The sequence below is a fragment of the Lampetra fluviatilis genome, chromosome 4, assembly GCF_964198595.1.
Source record: "Lampetra fluviatilis chromosome 4, kcLamFluv1.1, whole genome shotgun sequence".
NCBI classification, from domain to species: Eukaryota; Metazoa; Chordata; class Hyperoartia; order Petromyzontiformes; family Petromyzontidae; genus Lampetra; species Lampetra fluviatilis.
In genome coordinates this window covers 8529069-8547538 of record NC_136278.1, presented here as the reverse complement: position 1 = coordinate 8547538, position 18470 = coordinate 8529069, and the positions used below count along the sequence as shown (strand labels likewise).

General features: G+C 44.9%; 1 protein-coding gene across 3 annotated transcripts in view; it reads left to right on the top strand.

The window, feature by feature from the left end:
* The first annotated feature begins 5212 nt into the window (after positions 1 to 5212).
* The window catches only part of LOC144931547 (disintegrin and metalloproteinase domain-containing protein 12-like), a 60106-nt gene continuing 46848 nt past the window's right edge, over positions 5213 to 18470 (top strand). The window contains exons 1-5 of one of the 3 annotated variants that reach the window (XM_078855509.1): positions 5236 to 5315; positions 5685 to 5830; positions 11312 to 11424; positions 12901 to 12977; positions 13540 to 13618. In XM_078855509.1, the coding sequence (XP_078711635.1) occupies positions 5713 to 5830; positions 11312 to 11424; positions 12901 to 12977; positions 13540 to 13618 (387 nt within the window). In that variant the 5' untranslated portion in view covers positions 5236 to 5315; positions 5685 to 5712. Of the gene's footprint in view, positions 5831 to 11311; positions 11425 to 12900; positions 12978 to 13539; positions 13619 to 18470 lie in introns of all 3 variants that reach the window. The other 2 variants (XM_078855510.1, XM_078855508.1) reach the window with 2 other exon arrangements.

Sequence of the window (18470 nt, the reverse complement as noted above, 5' to 3'; positions counted from 1 at the left end):
GCAAGGAGGGGCTGGGTGGGGAGGGGAGGGTGGGGAGGGGCTGGGTGGGGAGGGTGGGGAGGGGCTGGGTGGGGAGGGGCTGGTCACCCCGTGGTGCCCTTATAAAACTCAACGTTTAACCTACTCACGCCGGCTTGTGCCCGCCCTCACAGTCGGGCATATTTTCGGAATACACCACGCCGCGGTTGACCCTGGCCATTGACCGAGCAACCCAACGTTCCTACCAGCTCCCTCCGCAGGAATGTGTTACCGTACTGCAGTTGTTACTCGTGGCGTAAACTTATGACAGGCCAAAACATTTAGAAGCAACATATGGACCTCATGGCGGGACCCCGGGGTCCCGAATAAACGGAAGTCAAAATCGTAATGAATTAATTTACTTTTGGCGACTCCGTCCCACCGCGCACATAAACGCTGCGACCCACCAGGCGTGGATCGTTCTGTTGTCATGTCATGATCTCGAATCCTGATGGGGTTCAACAATGATGAAGTCATCCTGCACTATGAGAAGACCGGATGCAGGTGGATGGCTTCACTATTTTGGCAAATCGCCCGATGATGCTGGATGTAATTTCCAGCGAAACGTCGTACTACTCAAATTGTATATGTTGTGGATCCACTCTTCAACACACCGGTGCGCTAAAGTAGTGAACTATTTGTCTTTTGTCAACGTGACACATTTTTTACTGATTGGCCGTGCCGGGTAGTGGAGGGTTGCGACACATTTATAAATAACGCGATCGAACCCAAAAACCTTTATTGTGAATAATACTGGTCGCGAAAGCCTTCGTGTTAAATAATACTTCTCTTGTCTGGATGCATCTGTGCAGATAGTTTTTTTTGCGGTTAAGCCATAGTCCCCACATACCGCTCGTATCAATGCGGATAAGAGGTGCGGGGACCCACTACTCTGTAGAGTAACATTGGTGTATAAAACGCTTGTTACAATATATACAGCGCATTGAAAACGCGTACTATTTTACGTATTGTTTACAAAGTGTATTCACAAATCCACACTGAGAAACACGATGATTGACAGAGGGGTGTAATTTTTTTCGATAGTGTATTTAAATAGAGGTAGTGCAGGTTAGTAGTTTTCAGCTTTAAAGGCATACATACTTTCCACCATCCTTTAAACTCATTGGTGAAAAACAGCAAGTTTTTGTTTACATTATATGTTTATGCGAGAGCCGGGGGCTTATGGGACCCCGGGGTCTCTGCCATAAGGTTCATATTCCCAAATTATTTTTTAAATGACTGGCCGTGTTCTTAGAACTTTATTTAACTGTGGTGATATACACTGTAGGGGTTTAGAAAATCTAAGTATGTACGTACAGGACCTTCCTTAACAAAAAATAGTGATGCATTGTTGGGTATAAATAACTTCATTTTGTGCACGAAAAGCAGCGATCCAAAATCATCATCTGGATAAACTGACCCCTGCCATAGGAATATGGACTTTCCCCTACTTTCTCGGCCACCAAATGCTCGTTTGAGTAGGAGGGCACTTTAATAAATAAATAAAAACACATGACAAGAACACAAGCCGGCCCGATTTGATCTGAATCAAGTAAAATTCAACATGCGCTCTGTATCGCCATATAGAAATCCAATGATAATAGTTTAGGTTGAGTGACCTTTTGGCCTGGCTGCCTAATGTGGGTGTAGATCCTCCCGTTACGTTATCACTATGGAGGTTAAGTGCTTTTGAATGGGACCTTATTCCATCTACAATGTATGTTACTGCAGTTACATTTTTATTAAAAACGTGTACACTATTGGAAGAGAGGGTTTAGTTTTGTTCTAAGTTGAGGATATCGTACCAGCTGTTAGTTCACACAATATATAGGGTGGTCAAAATGTCTTGTGACCCCCCAATTAATTTATCCCAAACAGGTTTTTCCTTTGCATATTCATTTCTGTTTCAAATGAGTCTTACTAAAATTTGTATTTAAGTTTTACAGAATTAAATGGGGGTCACAAGACATCTGAACCACCATGTACTTGTGTATACTGGGGAAAATGCGTGTACACAGTTTAAACCCACTTCTCATTTTCAAAAGGTTAACTGTGGCCTAATTTACCGCTTATTATTCTGCTATCACACTGTACCACCTACATGTGCACTATTACTGATCTGTCATCTCGTTCTCCCCTCTAAAACGGTCTTTTAGTCTCAAGGGGACCTACAATGTTTGTTCGTGTTCGCGAGATGTGGGCGTTCTCTGGCTTTCTCTCCCACACACACATCCACCGGACATTCTCCGAGTACACGTGCAGTCCTTTCGTCCATCCACTGATGGATTACAACATGCCCACGGCGTGCGGACCGTGGGGGTTATCTGACAATATTTTACCACTCTCGTAAGTGCACGCTTGGTGAAGGAGGGGAGCATAGAAGTGCAGTGCAGCAAAATCCATTGTTCATCATACACTGCCCACCCATTTAGCCCCATCGCCCTATGGCAAAGTGGTTGTGCACAGTGGTCCACCCATGCAAACACTCCTTGAAAAAAATACTGTGTTTTTGTAACCAAACATCCTAATGCAGGACCCTGCTGAAATATAGGCTTGAGACTCGTTGAGGCTTTCCTTGATAAACAAATAATATTACTTCTTGACTTAAAGCTTTCGTGACTGCATGAATACATATTCTATGGGTCTTTCGGTAAAGCCACGTAGATAGAAAAATAATAATAAAAATATCACGACGTTTCGATCGCAACACAAGCAATCGTCTTTAGGTGAGAGAGAACAAATACTATTACTGCCATCCTGTTGCGTAACCTTGTTTAAGAGGGCGGGCACCTCAAATGGGAGGCTATGGCACAGTCAGCGTTGGTTAAAAAGCAATCCTGACTCAGACGATAAGACCCGTCCAGTGTTTGCTTGCAATTCAACCAACGCTACTGATTAGAATTCACTCTCAGAAGGTCTTGTGGCAGATGGGGGATGTTTAAAAAATAAACACAAACACCCCCAAATTAATTCTAGATTTGAAGCTTTCGTGACTGCAAGGATTCATATTCTTAGGTTTTTTCGGTAAAGTCACGTCGGTAAAAAAACATTAAAAAGTAAAATAAAATAAAAATCACGACGTTTCGGAGGCAACACAAGCTTCCGTCTTCAGGTGGTACATTTGTGACGGTACCACCTGAAGACGGAGCTTGTGTTGCCTCCGAAACGTCGTGATTTTTATTTTATTTTACTTTTTAATGTTTTTTTACCTACGTGACTTTACCGAGAAAACCTAAGAATATGAACCCCCAAATTAATACTTGCGCGTGTGTTTGTTGAGAAAAAATATGGGCAAATGATGGGTTATGTTTTGATTTAAAGCTTTCGTGACTGCAGGGATTCATATTCTTGGTTCTTTCGTTAAATCTTATTGGTTCTTTCGGTAAAGTCACGTAGAAGGGAAATAATAAAATAATAAAAATAAAACTTAATAAAATAATTCTCACGACGTTTCGGCCACAACGCAAGCAGCCGTCCACAGGTGAAGAACAGGTCTGTCGGGAAGACAGCGTTAAAGTCACGTAGAAGGGAATTAATAAAATAATATAAATATAAAACAATACAAATTCTCACGACGTTTCGACTGCAACACAAGCAACCATCATCATGTGTGAAATCCTGATGATGATTAATTGTGTTACAGAATATGATGTGTTATGTGTCAACGTATTTTTTGGCTTAGATGCTTGCAGAACGATATGCGTCAAAACCGGTCCCGTTTGTTTGCATTCAAGCAATGATGCCTCCTAGAATGTACTGTCAGGAAGCTGTGTGGCCCGGTGGGAGACGTCAAAACAACTTAAACAAAATACTTGTGTGTTGAGAAATAAACACGGGCAAAGGAGTATTAGTTGTCATCACATTGTGTGGCTTAGATGCGACAGAACGACGCGTCGCAACCGGTCCAGTTTGTATTCAACCAATGCTGCCTCCTAGAATGCACTTTCAGGAGGCTTAATCTTTGGTTCTTTCGGTGAAGTCACGGAGAATTAAAATGTTTAATAAAAATAAAGTGAACACGATCGCTTGTGTTGTGATCGAAACGTCGTGGTTTTTGCTTTTTATTTTTCTGTTTTTATTTTACCGAAATAACCAAATAAGAAATCGACATTATAGACTGCCAGTACGCTCACTCAGGTTAATAACCAGGCTACAGTCGACATTATAGACTGCCAGTACGCTCACTCAGTTTAATAACCATTGCTACAGTCTACATCATAGACTGCCAGTACACTCACTCAGTTTAATAACCATTGCTACAGTCGACATTATAGACTGCCAGTACACTCACTCAGATTAATAACCAGGCTACAGTCTACATTGATTATTTATGTGTATTCACTTTATTTGTATTATTTTTCTAGCTACTTGACTTTACCGAAAGAACCAAAGAATATGAATTCCTGCAGTCACGAAAGTTTCAAGTCCAAAAATTACCATGAGGCTGTGTGGCCCTGATGGGAGAATTTACAAAAACATTTAAAATAAAACAAAACTATCGTGTGTTGAGAAATAAACAAGGGCAAAATGAGTGGCGTTGCTTAGTCCGCAGGGCCAATTGAGCTCGCAACCAATTCGGGAGGGCGGTGCCAAAGCAAACAAAAGGTGGGAAGGCGTTTCCGTTGCATTAAAACAAAGTTCCGCGTGGGGGGGTGGTGGGGTGGTGGGGTGGGGGGGATGGTGAGTGGGGGGGGGTGCCGGGTGGGGGGGGGGTGCCGGGGGTGGTGGGTGGGGGGCCGTGGGGGGTGGTGGTTGGGGGGGGTGCCGGGTGGGGGGGTGCCGGGTGTTTGGGGTGCCGGGGTGGTGGGTGGGGGGCCGGGTGGGGGGGGTGTTGGGGGGGGTGGGGGGTGGTGGTTGGGGGGGGTGCCGGGTGGGGGGGGGCCGGGTGGGGGGGGTGGTGGTTGGGGGGGGTGCCGGGTGGGGGGGGTGCCGGGTGTTTGGGGTGCCGGGGGTGGTGGGTGGGGGGCCGGGGGTGGTGGGTGGGGGGCCGGGTGGGGGGGGTGTTGTGGGGGGTGGTGGTTGGGGGGGGTGCCGGGTGGGGGGGGGCCGGGTGGGGGGGGTGGTGGTTGGGGGGGGGGTGCCGGGTGGGGAGGGTGCCGGGTGTTTGGGGTGCCGGGGGTGGTGGTGGTGGGTGGGGGGTGGGTGGGTGGGGGGCGGAGCCGGGTGGGGGAGGGGCTGGGTGGTGGGGGGGGACAAATCCGAGTGAGCAGAGAGAGGCACATGGGCGGCGGCGGCGGGGCAGGAAATGTGGCACAGAGTCCACAGACCAAACACAGCGCACGCTGAGAAGCTCAAACGTACGACAGATCTCCGCTGCCTCTATCATCATCGTCGTTGTTGTTGACGTCGCAAAAGCCGAGCTGCAAACCCAAGCGGACACCCAAAAGTGTCTCGCTTTCTTCATTGCAACAACAACAACACATCCACGAAAGCTCGTTTTAACCGAAACGTAAAACTTTATATTTTTTTAAGTTTGTTCAACCGCCGCCGCCCACCGTAGGATGTCATTCTGCGGCTTATCGAGTGAAGTTGCACTTCCCACGACTCTTCGCTTAAGTCTAAGCGACTAAACCGACCCCCCCAACCCCCCCCCCCCCAAATCGCTCGTTTTGTTGTCTCTTGCTTGGTATTGGCCTGAGATCTCTGTGCCACTGACGACGGAGCAGGAGCAGGAAGGGAGCTCCACGACTCGCCATGGCCTCACTCCGAGCCCTGCCTCTTCTCTGCCTGCTGTGCGCGGGGCTGAGCGCGGAGGACGTCCCCAGCGCGGAGGACGTCCCCAGCGCGGAGCTCCTCGAGGAGCACGCTCAAGGTGAGACATTGATTTGGTGATGCGTTGACGGCCGGCGTGGCAGCTTCGTGCTTGGAAAACTCGCATTTGCCGGTAGCCACCGTCTTCGAAGGGGGATATGGCACACGGAATAGGTGACGTTTCGTGCAACGACCCTCCTGCAAAGCACGAAACTTCATGTCATGGGGGACCTCCCTTGCCAGTATCAAAATGTGTAAATAGGTTTTACCCTTTCTGGCAATAAAGCAGCAGGTCTTCTTCTTGGTTCTTTCGGTAAAGTCACGTAGAAGGGAAATAATAAAATAATAAAAAGAAAACAAAATAAAAATATAACGTCACGTAGAAGGGAAATCATAAAATAATAAAAACAAAACATAAAATAAAAATAAAACATAATTTCCCTTCTACGTGACTTTACCGAAAGAACCGAGAAGATGAATGCCTGCAGTCACGAAAGCTTTAAATCGAAAAAAAGCAGCAGGTGTTAAGATGTTATAACACCAAACAGAAACCTTTTGCAAGGGATCATGTCTATGTCAACGGCACGTACTTGTGCCGAATGTGGAAACAAAAACACAGCTCTGATGTTATTGATTCCTTGCAAAAGGGTTTCTAATTGGTGTTTTAACATCTTAGCACCTGCTGTTTTATTTTGCCAGAAAGGGTGACACCTATTATTATATTTTGATAGTGGCAAGGGAGGTCCCGTGATGTAGCTGCTCACCCCGAGCTTGTCAATGTCCAGACAAGTGGCATTGTCTTTGTGCTGGTCGCCTTTGGCGTCCTCTGGTCTAACACTGTTTGAGACTGGGCTCTAAAGAAAGCTGTCTCTGGCGTGGACCAGTCCGTTACAAAGACAAGGCATCATCTACTAATCAGAAGATGGTTTTTGTTTGCATGTTCCACCAAAAGTGTTTGTGGTTAATGCAGACATGATTCCTTGCAAAAAGGGTTCTGTTTGGTGTTTTAACATCTTAACACTTATATTCTTGGTTCTTTCGGTAAAGTCACGTAGAAGGGAAATAATAAAATAATAAAATATAAACCAATGAATAAATTCTCATGACGTTTCGACTGCAACACAAGCAATCATCATCAGGTGTGAGCATTTTTTTAATTGTTTTATATTTATATTATTTTATTATTTCCCTTCTACGTGACTTTACCGAAAGAACCAAGAATATGAATCCCTGCAGTTACGAAAGCTTTAAATCGAAATCTTAACACCTGTTTTATTGCCAGAAAGTGTAAAAGCTATTCTTACACATCTCCATGTCTTGACGAGTTCCATGTTAAAGGTAGATGGGGGTGGCATTCGGGCTGGCTTCAACCCCTGTAGCACGTGACCTCGTTTAAATTTGTGCCAATGGGGGCCTCAGCCGCCAAAACTGATGGAAAGTAAAATTGTATAGATTTGAAGTTTTCGTGACTGCAGGGATCCATACTCTTTGGTTCTTTCGGTAAAGTCACGTGGGTAGAAACAATTGCTGTGGTTGTCACACCTGATAACGGACGCTTGTGTTGCGCCCGAAACGTCGTGATTTAATATTTTTATACCTACGTGACTTTACCGAAAGAACCAAAGAGTATAAAATTGTATACTTTTGACATTGCGTTTGGGATGGTAAAAATATACATTGCGAACGATCTGAGAAGCCATGGTACACGTACAGAGAGCCCCTTTTGGTCAATCCACTGCTGGATGAGGGCCTTACCACACAGGGAGGGTGGATGGTGGTTATTTGATCATACTTCACCACACTGGTCGGTGTGGATTGTTGAAGGCGTAGGAGCATAGAAGCGCAGCACAATAATGGATTTTGTTTCCAAGCCCTCTCCTGCCCACGACTTACCACAACACCGAAACGTATGAAGTCTGTTTATGCATTGTTGGCGGTGTCTCGACTCTGCTAGATAGCTCGCCCGATGTGTTTTCGGCTTGATGTCCGACGTTCCGCTACACTTGCTGGGAGCTTCATGAGGATCTCAAGTTTACTCAACTGGGTTTAGAGCCAGGATCTCAGCAGCGCTGGCTCAGTTCTGTCACCGCCTCTCGAACTCCTCTGAACTTTCACATGTCTGTCAGAACCCCTTCGGACAACCACTGCTGTCCTACAGAGTGGTACCAATTTTACCGCCCAGATATCACATCAAGACACTCGCAGATTGGCATAGATACCTGAGGGAGGGTCCTGGAAAAGCTTGATAATCTTCCAAAGAACATTATCCAAAATGTAGCCTTTCTTTTGAGAGTAGGTCGATTAAGTGGATTACAATTAAACTGTCCAGTCGATTGTCCCGACCATCTGTGTGGAGGTGATAGAATGAGAACTATTAAAAGTGAATTGAAAATTGTTCCAATGAAGCTAGCATGGGCTTCTTTAATACATATATCTGTGGGTTATAACTTTGTTGTTTTTCCAGAACCCTACTCAATTCGGGTAAATTCTTAGGGTGCACTACACTTACTGTCCTCTTGCATGATGAGCTGCTATTTCTGTGATGTTATGCACTTAGGTGTGGTGGATTTTCATTGCTGATGTAATGAGGAAATCCTCAGGCCAACATGGGCCTAGTCTTACTGTCCTGTGTCAGAAAATCTAACTCGCCTTTTTCTAATCATTCTCATTCACATTATTTGCGTACCCGCTATCCGTCAAACATTTATTACACTCGTCTTGTCTGTCCATGGTATTTTTGTTATATTAATTCAAATAAGCACAGATTAATATAATCGGAAAAAGAATGACCCATCCTTAGTACACAGCCAAGAGCACTGCAATGGGTGACCACCATTCACAGCAGCTAGACCGTCATAGGCAGCTGTTGGTGCAGCGTTGTGGTGGGCAGAGAGCAAATGCAGCAAAATCCATCGTTGTACTCTACTTTTCCACATCTATGCTCCCTGCATTCAACTCGGACTGACCAACGTGGTGAAGTTTTGGTCACGTGATACAACCTGCACAGGTGTTGGGAGGCCCTCATCCAGCAGTGAATTTACAAAAAGGGACTGTACATGCTGCATGTGCACATACAATTGTAGGGAAAGTTAGTGAACACCTATTAGGATCAACATTGGCACACGAAGCATTGGTGTGTGTACTGTTGTCCTTCCCCGCCCCTCCGATTAGCACGATGGGCTGTGTATGCTGTGAAAGAAGTTCAACATACTTGAACGATAACCATTTATATTCCACTTCTCAATACTATATAGAGACACATCCTGTAATTAGTCTCTTTCCACAACATAAGAATGTTATTTTGACTCGATAAACTTGATTCACAAACCTATAATGAAATCTGTGATGAATACTTACATCGTAGGAGCAGAAAATGTGCTTATTATGGATGTTTCGGCCTTCTCACCACACTGCCGATGAAGCGGCCGTCGCCTAGTTTGGCAAGACAAGCATACATGGACAAGAATAATCAAGCAAAAACAATCCCAAGCTATCCATCATTATCAGCTTTGTTCTATCCACTGATGGATGAAGACCTCACGATGTCATCTTCTCATCCCAGACGGTCCTTGCAATTCCACGGTCCACGTCACTCCTGCACATGAGCGATTCTTGTCACTCCATCTTCGTGATGCTTGACCTCTCGGGTGTGTTCCATCTTTTTCCTGACATTTTATCATCAAACTCGTGCATCGCTGGCATCCCGTCTCGCTGTGTGTCCTGCCCTAACGTTGCAGTGTCCCAAATTTGCATTTGTCTTCAGATCCACGTATTTCACCGCTGTTTCTCAGTGTAATTCTGAGCATGCATCTCTCCATTGAATTACATTTGATAATGAATTTCATCATAACTAGCCTATGTAAAAATTAAAGTTTTCAATCAGTCTCTCTTACCTGTTGTGACGCATTGAGTGGAACCATGGACGTAAGATTTACAATGGTCATTAATTGAAGTCCCAGCCCAGCAAGGGGATCCCCTGCCAGTGTGAAGCCATTGCTCACTGATGCCACGCTAAATTATGTTAGGTCATGTTGGCGGTGCTTGAATAGGGGCACCGTGTGTGTGTGTGTGCGCCAGCTCTACTGATACAAAGGCTGCTGGCCGTGATGCCCGACCACCCCCATCATGCCTTGAACCTTACCATCCAGAATAGACGCACGCTAATAATGCTTACACGTATTTCTAAATTTGAAGCTTTCGTGACTGCAAGGATTCATATATTCTTAGGTTTTTTCGGTAAAGTCACGTAGGTAAAACATCAAAATTAATAAAAATAAAATAAAAATGCCTCCGAAACGTCGTGATTTTTATTTTATTTTATTTTTATTAATTTTGATGTTTTACCTACGTGACTTTACCGAAAAAACCTAAGAAAAATGCTTACAAGTCTTCCAGTCCATTCATCGGCAGCGTTATTTATCAACAACATCTCTCGCTTCTAGAAGCAACAGTGCCTGAGATTGATTGCCCCGAGTGGAGCACTGGGATGAATTATCCAACAGGTTCGTTTCTCTGACTTGGCTGCCATTCAATCACCAATCCAAACCGCGAGCCATTGTCCTCTCACACCATAATGTGTCCTGCCCCAACCCCCACCTGCTTTGCTTGGTAGTCAATATGATGTCTCTAACTTCCGTTCGATCCGTGTGTTCCTATTTCTGGCTCTCGGTGTAATTTCGGAGCATGCATCATCGTCCCTCCATGCTTTCTTGCCCACCTTTCAGTTAGTTTCCATTCTTTATGTCAATGTTCATGTTTCTGATGCATAACAGGGTAGTGTGTCATAGCAGGGTAGTGTGCACTGAATGATTGATTTCTTCTTTAGGCACATCAGTAAGGTGCGTTTCATTATGAAGTTTCGTGTTGCAAAAGCTCCCCAACTTGCTGTGGCTTGTCCATGTATTTCATCATTGTTTGCATCACCATTTCTCATTTCCCATCAACACAAGTTAGTTGAGTAACCATTCGGGGTTGTTTTATTCCCTTGCATTGTTTACTGGGTAAACGCCAATTTTATATATTTTTGTCACAGGGGTATTTTATCTGGGGAAGTAGGTTAAAACTCAAAGTCCAGTGTATAATAAATGTACATATGCAGCCCTTTGACAGGCCACTGCCGCACAAGGGCCCCTCCCCGTGCTGTGTGGGCCGCACGTTTTTTTACCATACTTCATCACGCTGGGCTGTGTGGGTTGGTGAAGGTGGGGAGCATAGTACAGTACAACCATTTTTTTCTGAACTGCCTTCTGCTAACAACGTTAGTCACACAGTCACCTACAACACCCCTGTTTGATGCACGTTGGTCGCCTGTCCAGCCTGCTTAGCTTCCGAGATCTGACGAGATTATGGGCTCTATGATTGTGTGCGATTTGGTCATAGGCAAAGCATATGGCTGTGTTTTCATCTAAAGTACGTTGTGTGTCTTTGTCTTTGTGATGATGTTTTTATTTTATTCCCCTGTGGTCAGTCGGTTAGCCCGTGTCGTGCGGCGAAACTAAAGCTGGAGCAACGCTGTTGTTTCTTTGTTTTTTCCCTGGTGCAGAGAGCGCGAGTGGCCGGTGGTCGCGGCAGCTGCAGGAGCTGGAGAAGTTCAGCGTCGTGGTGCCGCGCCTCGTGTCCGACCGCCACAAGCGGTATCTTGACCCAAGCAGCGACGTGAGCTTTCCCTCTGCCCCCCTGTCAGCCGTGCGTCGTTTGCTGTAAAAATCGTGTGTTGGGGGGGGCAGCAGGATGGTGGGGCGCCGCGGTGACGAGATGTTAACTACTTCGCCTGGTATGCAAGAGGTCATGGGTTCGATCCAAACCCTGACGCCTGCTATCTGTATCTTTGGAGTTTGCGTGTCTCTCTCCCTGTAGTCGCGTGGATTTTTCTTCCGGTCCTTTTGTTTTTCCCCTCCACATTTAGAATCAACATGTGTTTAGAGTATTTGGCCATTCTAAATTTCAACATCATAAGCCACTTTCTTGGCGCTGTCATTTGTGATGGCCATGTCACTTCTGAAAAAGAGCTATATAGCTCAGTGGGCCTTACCTGGTTAGGTAAAATATATAACTTTCAGAACAGGCCCAGAGAGGGAGTGGTGCGACACCTCAGTAATGCAGTTCTCCCCATGCCACGTGGGTCTTGGGGGAGGTCATGTGATCATTCTTCACCACGCTGGCCAGCTGGTCGGTGCGGGTTGTTCAAGGTGGTGTTTGTGAGCATAGTGCAACAATAGATTCTGCGGCACTGCTGTCAACTCTCTCGGTCTCTTTACGTGGCACGCCCTTTTTCAAAGACGTCGGTGATCATGCCCTTCCATTTACCTCTGTTCATGATATTAATGACGAACTTTGCACAAGATACTTCCAGTTGCGTACAATTGTTCAAAGTGCTTATGTGCTTGCAAATACTTGTTTATGTATGGCGGTTGATTATAATTATCTTCCTGAGATTTGATGTTTTGAGTTATTTGGTCTGGTACAGTCATGAAAATAATGTCCTCTATATACCCAGGAAATCCTTGACTTGTATTTAGGATGCATGGGTATGCTTAGCCATTTCTGTTAAAGATTTATTGACATGTAGGAGGAGCCTGGAGTATCTGGGTAAATCCCAGGTATGAGGGAGTAACACTCAAAAGGTGCACACACATAACGCACATCGTCAAGAATTTATTACCGCAGCCAACTCCTGGCCATCTTGTGGCAGCCCAAGCTTACAACACCCAGCAGTGTCCTGTCCAAGCACTAATTAGGCTCAACCCTGCACAGCTCCCAGATGTGATGAGATAGGTCGTATTCAGGAATATTTGACCATACGCATGCTTTCCCAGTTATGATATGTCACAGCCCACGTTTTGTGTGTGTGGCTGTGCATGGGACAGCAGTGAAACCAGATTTTGGTGGAGTAGTTTACAGTTGGTAAATTAGGCTGTGTGCATATGGGTGGGTTTTGCCCGCTTGTGTTGGAATGCAAAATTTTCGAGTTGGTTCCTATCGACCCTTATTGCTCTCGTTACTCCGTGATGGTGAAGTCGCCTGAATCATTTTCTTGTTGCTTGGTTTTGGTCTCGCAATGCATTGCCCTTTAGGCTTGCCGCCTGCCAATGTTATGATGGATGTGTTTGTGTGTGATGCATTTATCCTCAGGAGGGGCATCCGGACAGCACGAAATTTGAGATTGAGATTGAGGGGGAGACACTGGTGCTTGAGCTGGAAAAGAACGAGTAAGTTCATTGTGAATTCACATCCAGGGTACAGAATGCACAATGCTGCTGAGACTAGCATCAGCCACAGCAGGATGTGTAATTATAAGGGGCGGCTAGCATTTGTTAGATCAGCTGTTTTTAAGGCAGGGTGTCATTGCTGAATGATGACTCAGCTTTCATTGTCAGCCAGTTGACAGTTGTGCAGCAGTGTGTGTTTTGTAACTGACTTAACAAATAAGACATTGTGTGCTTATGATCAGAAATCTTGGGTTCGACTGTGTGAGCATTACGACCTGGAAATCTGAGTGCAATCTCCCGTCTCTGTGTTAACGGCTTGAGATAAACAAATTCTTTTTTAAAAACGAGGAAAATGTGGAATATCCATCAGAGGTTCTGGCGTTACAAATGGGGCTGGGCACTGCCAACTCGCACCTTAGTACAGGGGGACCTATTGAGATGAAATAAGTCCTCGAGATGCAATATTCCAGTTGGATAAAAATAATACTTGGCAATTATTTTATACAGAAACCCTTTCGCAGTCTTGATTTGTCGATACCTTCTGCTTACCCTTCTCCCACAGGAACTTGATAAGCCCTGCATTTGACGTTACCTACTACCTGCCGAATGGTACGCGGGTCACCCAGAAGCCAAAGGACCTGGTGAGTGCTCCGTAATTGGTACAGAAGCAGCCGACTTGCTGTACTCCACCCCCTGCCACCCCCTTCCTCCATAGCACCTTGTTGGAGCTCGGTAACTCAGCAGGGTTGAGCTTGGATAGTGTTGTTTTGGGTCACTACCATGCGTAACGGGTATTATAGGTTGTGGGAGTACATGGTGGGTATTGCAGAAAAATCCATTGTATTGTATGTCTATGCTCCCACATTGATGCCCTCGCCAACCTGCACTGGCCAGCCTGGTGACGTATGGTCAAATAACCCCACATGCTGCATAGCGCAGGGAGGGAGGGCTTCATCCAGCAGTGGATTGACTATTGGACCTTATGTGTAGATACAGCCTCATGCACAAGTCCATTGTAGAGCCACTGTAGAGCCGCTACCCCGGCAAACTCATCCATATGCTCACCCAACTGCTGTCTGCTGATACGAATGTGCCTGGAAGATAAAGCACCATTGGTTTTTATGGGATAGTGCAGTGTGCGATAACATTCATGAGCACAAAGCCTGGCGTGTGTGTTTGAGAAGGTATTCACTGCTGCTGCAGTACACGCTCGGATGCATCTTGTTGACGCGTTGCGCACAACAGCGTACACACTTGTAAGTGATACAAGAAATAACCGGGTCAAGGGGTTTGTTAAATCGCCGAGACAAAATAGCACCTTATCTATGAACCAGGGATGTTGCCGCAGTATATAATGCTGAAAACAATGGATTTGAAATCCAGTCGCCTTACCCCCCCCCTTCCCTCGTTCCACTCTGGCAGTATTAATGGGTGCACCACAGTGAGTCGATCGGCTGGTCGCATGTGGTGAGGTCTTCTTTCCGCGTTCGCCCGTCAAAGTCGAACGCCCTTCCAGTGGTGAGCGCATCTCAGGCTCGCAGGTTTGCCTGCTGCAAGGCCCCTGCACAGTGCAGGGGCTTTCCTCGAGCAGCGGGGCACATTGAGGTGCTGCACGGTCAGCGACTCGTAGCAGTGGTTGCAACAGAAGCTCTCTGGTTTTGAGGAGCACTGCCGTGTGGCCAGGTGGGATCAAGATCTGCCAACCTGGGTGGGGTAACGTTTGGGTATGGCCCACCTTTTTCCGAGACGTCTCACCGGTGTGGAAGAGTAGGCCAAATACCCTCTCGAGGGCCTCTCTAAAGCTTCATCTGCCGGTGGTAGGATCCTGAGCAAGACATTGCAAGGCTGCACATTTACCTTTTACTCTATCAACCAGGAGGGCATTACAAAACCATAAATATGTACGTACGCAGGTGCCAGTAGCATTACATTATGTAAGGCACCTTGGCTTTATAACCTGTAAAGGCCTTGTCAGAGGGTAGCCGATCGTTTTAGGCGATAACCATCCATCAACACGCCGAGGCCTGGAGTTGAGTTGTCATTTACGAGCGGCGTTAATTAACAAAACCAGATGGATTTAAAGAAATGCAAAATTCTAGAGCAGGTTCAGGAGACGAAAAGTCGAATAGCCTTTGCGAAAAAATCAATAAAAATATGCATTGGGCACACTCAGAGGTGAGGGCTTGGTGAAGGAAGTTCTGGAAGGATTAGGGAAGTTGGGAAAGGGGCCAAGTGGCCAAAAAAGAAAGATGCCGTTTGACAACTCGAAGGAATGAAAGAAAATCCACACACTTTGGTTCTTTCGGTAAAGTCACGTAGGTATAAAATAAATTAAATCACGACGTTTCGGGCGCAACACAAGCGTCCGTCATCAAACTTCAAATCTCGATTAAAATCCATACAGTGAAAAGAAGTGGAAAGTTCAAGATTGGACCTGACGAAGGTAGTTTGAGCCAGGGGACCTGCCATTGGGAAGAAAGAGCGGGAAGCGAAACGAACGTTCACAATGGGTGGCAGCTCCTATCCTACAGGGCAAATGTGCCAGTGCGGTTTGGTTCGCTGGTTAGAGTACTGTACAAGTGACTCGCCAAGGAAAATTAATGGGGAAGAACACAGAGGGTTGTTTTTCATGCTTGTGGCGTGCCACGTGATTGCGTGTGCACAGCTTGTGCCAAACTGGCATGTGGGTGACGATAGACCGTACCCCCCCCCACCAGCCCTGCCCACCCAGACCTCCACTGGCCATGATTAAGCTTTTCAATTTGAATCGGATTGTGTGTGGGGTTTTTTTGTTTGTTGTATTTTAATTACTTTTTATTTATTGAACTGGGAGTATAATGCTTTTGGATTATATTTCAGGGCTGCAGGAATTAGAGGTGAGCGTTTTTTGAGGCAGCCCACGTGTGCAAGAATAGTTTATGCATTATTAGCGTTTGTGTTCCTGGTTACTTTGGAAACTAAAGTATATTTGCTATCCTTGTACTTTTTGTACTTGCGTTTTATTTTTCAAACCTGTGACTTTGTTGCGTGCACATATATACATGTTTTTCTGTGTAACATAATACTAATTTATCGTCAAGTGAAGTAAATGTAATTTTGGTTTACATCAATAAATCTGCTTTTCAAAGTTCCATCATCACATTAATATTCAACATACAATAAAAGGTTTTTCCATTTTTTTCTGGCAACAAAACAGGTGTTGAGATGCTAAAACACCAAACTGAAACCATTTACAAGGAATTATGTCAATAAAAGGTTTTTCCCTTTTTTCTGCAACAAAACAGCTGTGTTGAGGTGTTAAAACACCAAACTGAAACCTTTTACAAGGAATAATGTCTGCATTAACCACAATGCTTGTGGTCAGAATGCAAACAAAAAACGTACTCTGATAATATATGCATTGTCCTTGAAACTGATTGGTCCACACCAGAGACAGCTTTAATGTCAGTCTATGTGTAACCAAGAATAGCATGTTAAAGTTAATGAGAAAAGCATGTCAAAGTCAATGAGCGAAGTTAATGGGAATATCATGTTAAAGTCGATGAGAGATGAGCAAGTCGATGTAAGTCTATGTGTAATAAATAACGTGGCATGTTAAAGTTAATGAACTTAGCATAAGAACGGCTCGGGGGAGAGAGAGAGAATGTGTTTTAATGAGAATAGCAAGTTACTAACTTGCTAATTTTTTCATAAACTTTTACATGCTTCTCCCATCAAAAGACATATGCTAATCCTACATGCTAATCTGATCTCTTATGCGCTACGCAAGCTCATTAACTTTGCACTATTATCCAGGTATATAATGCTGAAAACAATGGATTTGAAATCCAGTCGCCTTACTTCCCCCCACCTCTGTCCACTGGCAGTATAAATGGGTGCACCACAGTTCGTTTCCTTTAACATGCCACGCTATTTATTACCTCTACACTATAATACCCCATTAACACTACTTCGGCTACCTTTTCTCAAAACTTATATAAACTCTTGCTGGTAACAGCTTCTCTTCACAAGGCAGCGGACACCGCGGCTATCGCGATTTTCACCTGAAGGCAGGCGCTTGTGTTGCGTTCGAAACGTCGTGATTTATTTTGTTTTATTTCTACCTACGTGACTTTACCGAAGGAACCAAAAAGTATCGAAAAATATATTTAGATTTAAAGCTTACGTGACTGCAGGGATTCATTTTCTTGGTTCTTTCGGTAAAGTCACGTAGAAGGTAAATAATAAAATAATAAAAACGTCGTGGGAATTTAAATGTTTTGTTTTTATTATTTGATTACTTCCCTTCTACGTGACTTTACCGAAAGAACCAAGAGTATAGAAACATATATATTTATAATAACGATTGGTTTACTCCTCTAGTTCACCCAGGAGAGTGACACAAAGTCGGACCTACATTGGGGTGTTAGGGTATTGCCTTAATGAGTATTTGGCTTCATGTGAGCAGACATTGGAGTAACCAGAGAAACGTACCATCTAGGTTGAACATTTAAAATCTAGTTTGAAAACGAATTTATTTATGACTCCTTTTTGTGTTTAGTTTGTTGTCTTTCTCCCGCACCTCCGATTAGCACAGTCGGCTATGTACGGTGCGAAAGAAGTTCAACGTGCATACGTACGAGGGGATAATACTCAGTGGCACACAGATGGATGCAATCTATAGGCCAACTAAATAAATCCAACCCATATGAGCTCATTGCTCTACTGCCATCGCCTGGGCATATCACAGCCCAAAGCCTCATACATTGTGTGCACTGTTGATCACCCATCCAAGCACTAACCAGACTCTGTTCAGCTTAGCTTTTGACATCTGATGATATTGGCTGAATTTGCGGCGATACGGTTTTAAATACAAATACACTCGTACTTTATCTCCTTGACAATAAAGTTAAATGTTTTGCATTAATGGAGAGCATATTCTTGACATTATTTATACCATATACTCGCTCAAACTGTCCTTTTGCTCACATGAGTGTTGATTGGTTTTCTTCTCGATTAACTCAGTGGTGGAAATTCCACATTCCTGCGGCACAGGTCCATGACCATATCAACCTGAATGTGCTCGATTTCATCAGACCGCGGAAGCTAAGCATAGTACACCCTCAACGGAAGTTTCCCAACATCGGGACCCTCCTTAAAAGGAGTGTTCAGACTCTCCGATGCTTCCCTGGAAAAGTAAATGGCATGATTCTTACTGTTATGTTGTATACGCATACACATTGGCACTAAAATACACAAGTCCAGTTCGTACAAGTTATGCCAAATTGCCTTGCGTTATCTGAAGAGTGCCCTGCCAAGGGCAGATCCTTTATCTCAAATTCCACTCTTTTTTTTGCAGCAGCAGTAGCATGAAGTTAGAGACAGTCTTCTGTCTCCATTGGGCTAATTACTGCCAAGAGACTGACTGTCCAACCTCTTGGGTTTGCCGGGTGATTGAAGGTTTTCTCCGAAGGCATTGTTGCTTCATTGCTTGCGCAGTTTACCAGCCAAAGC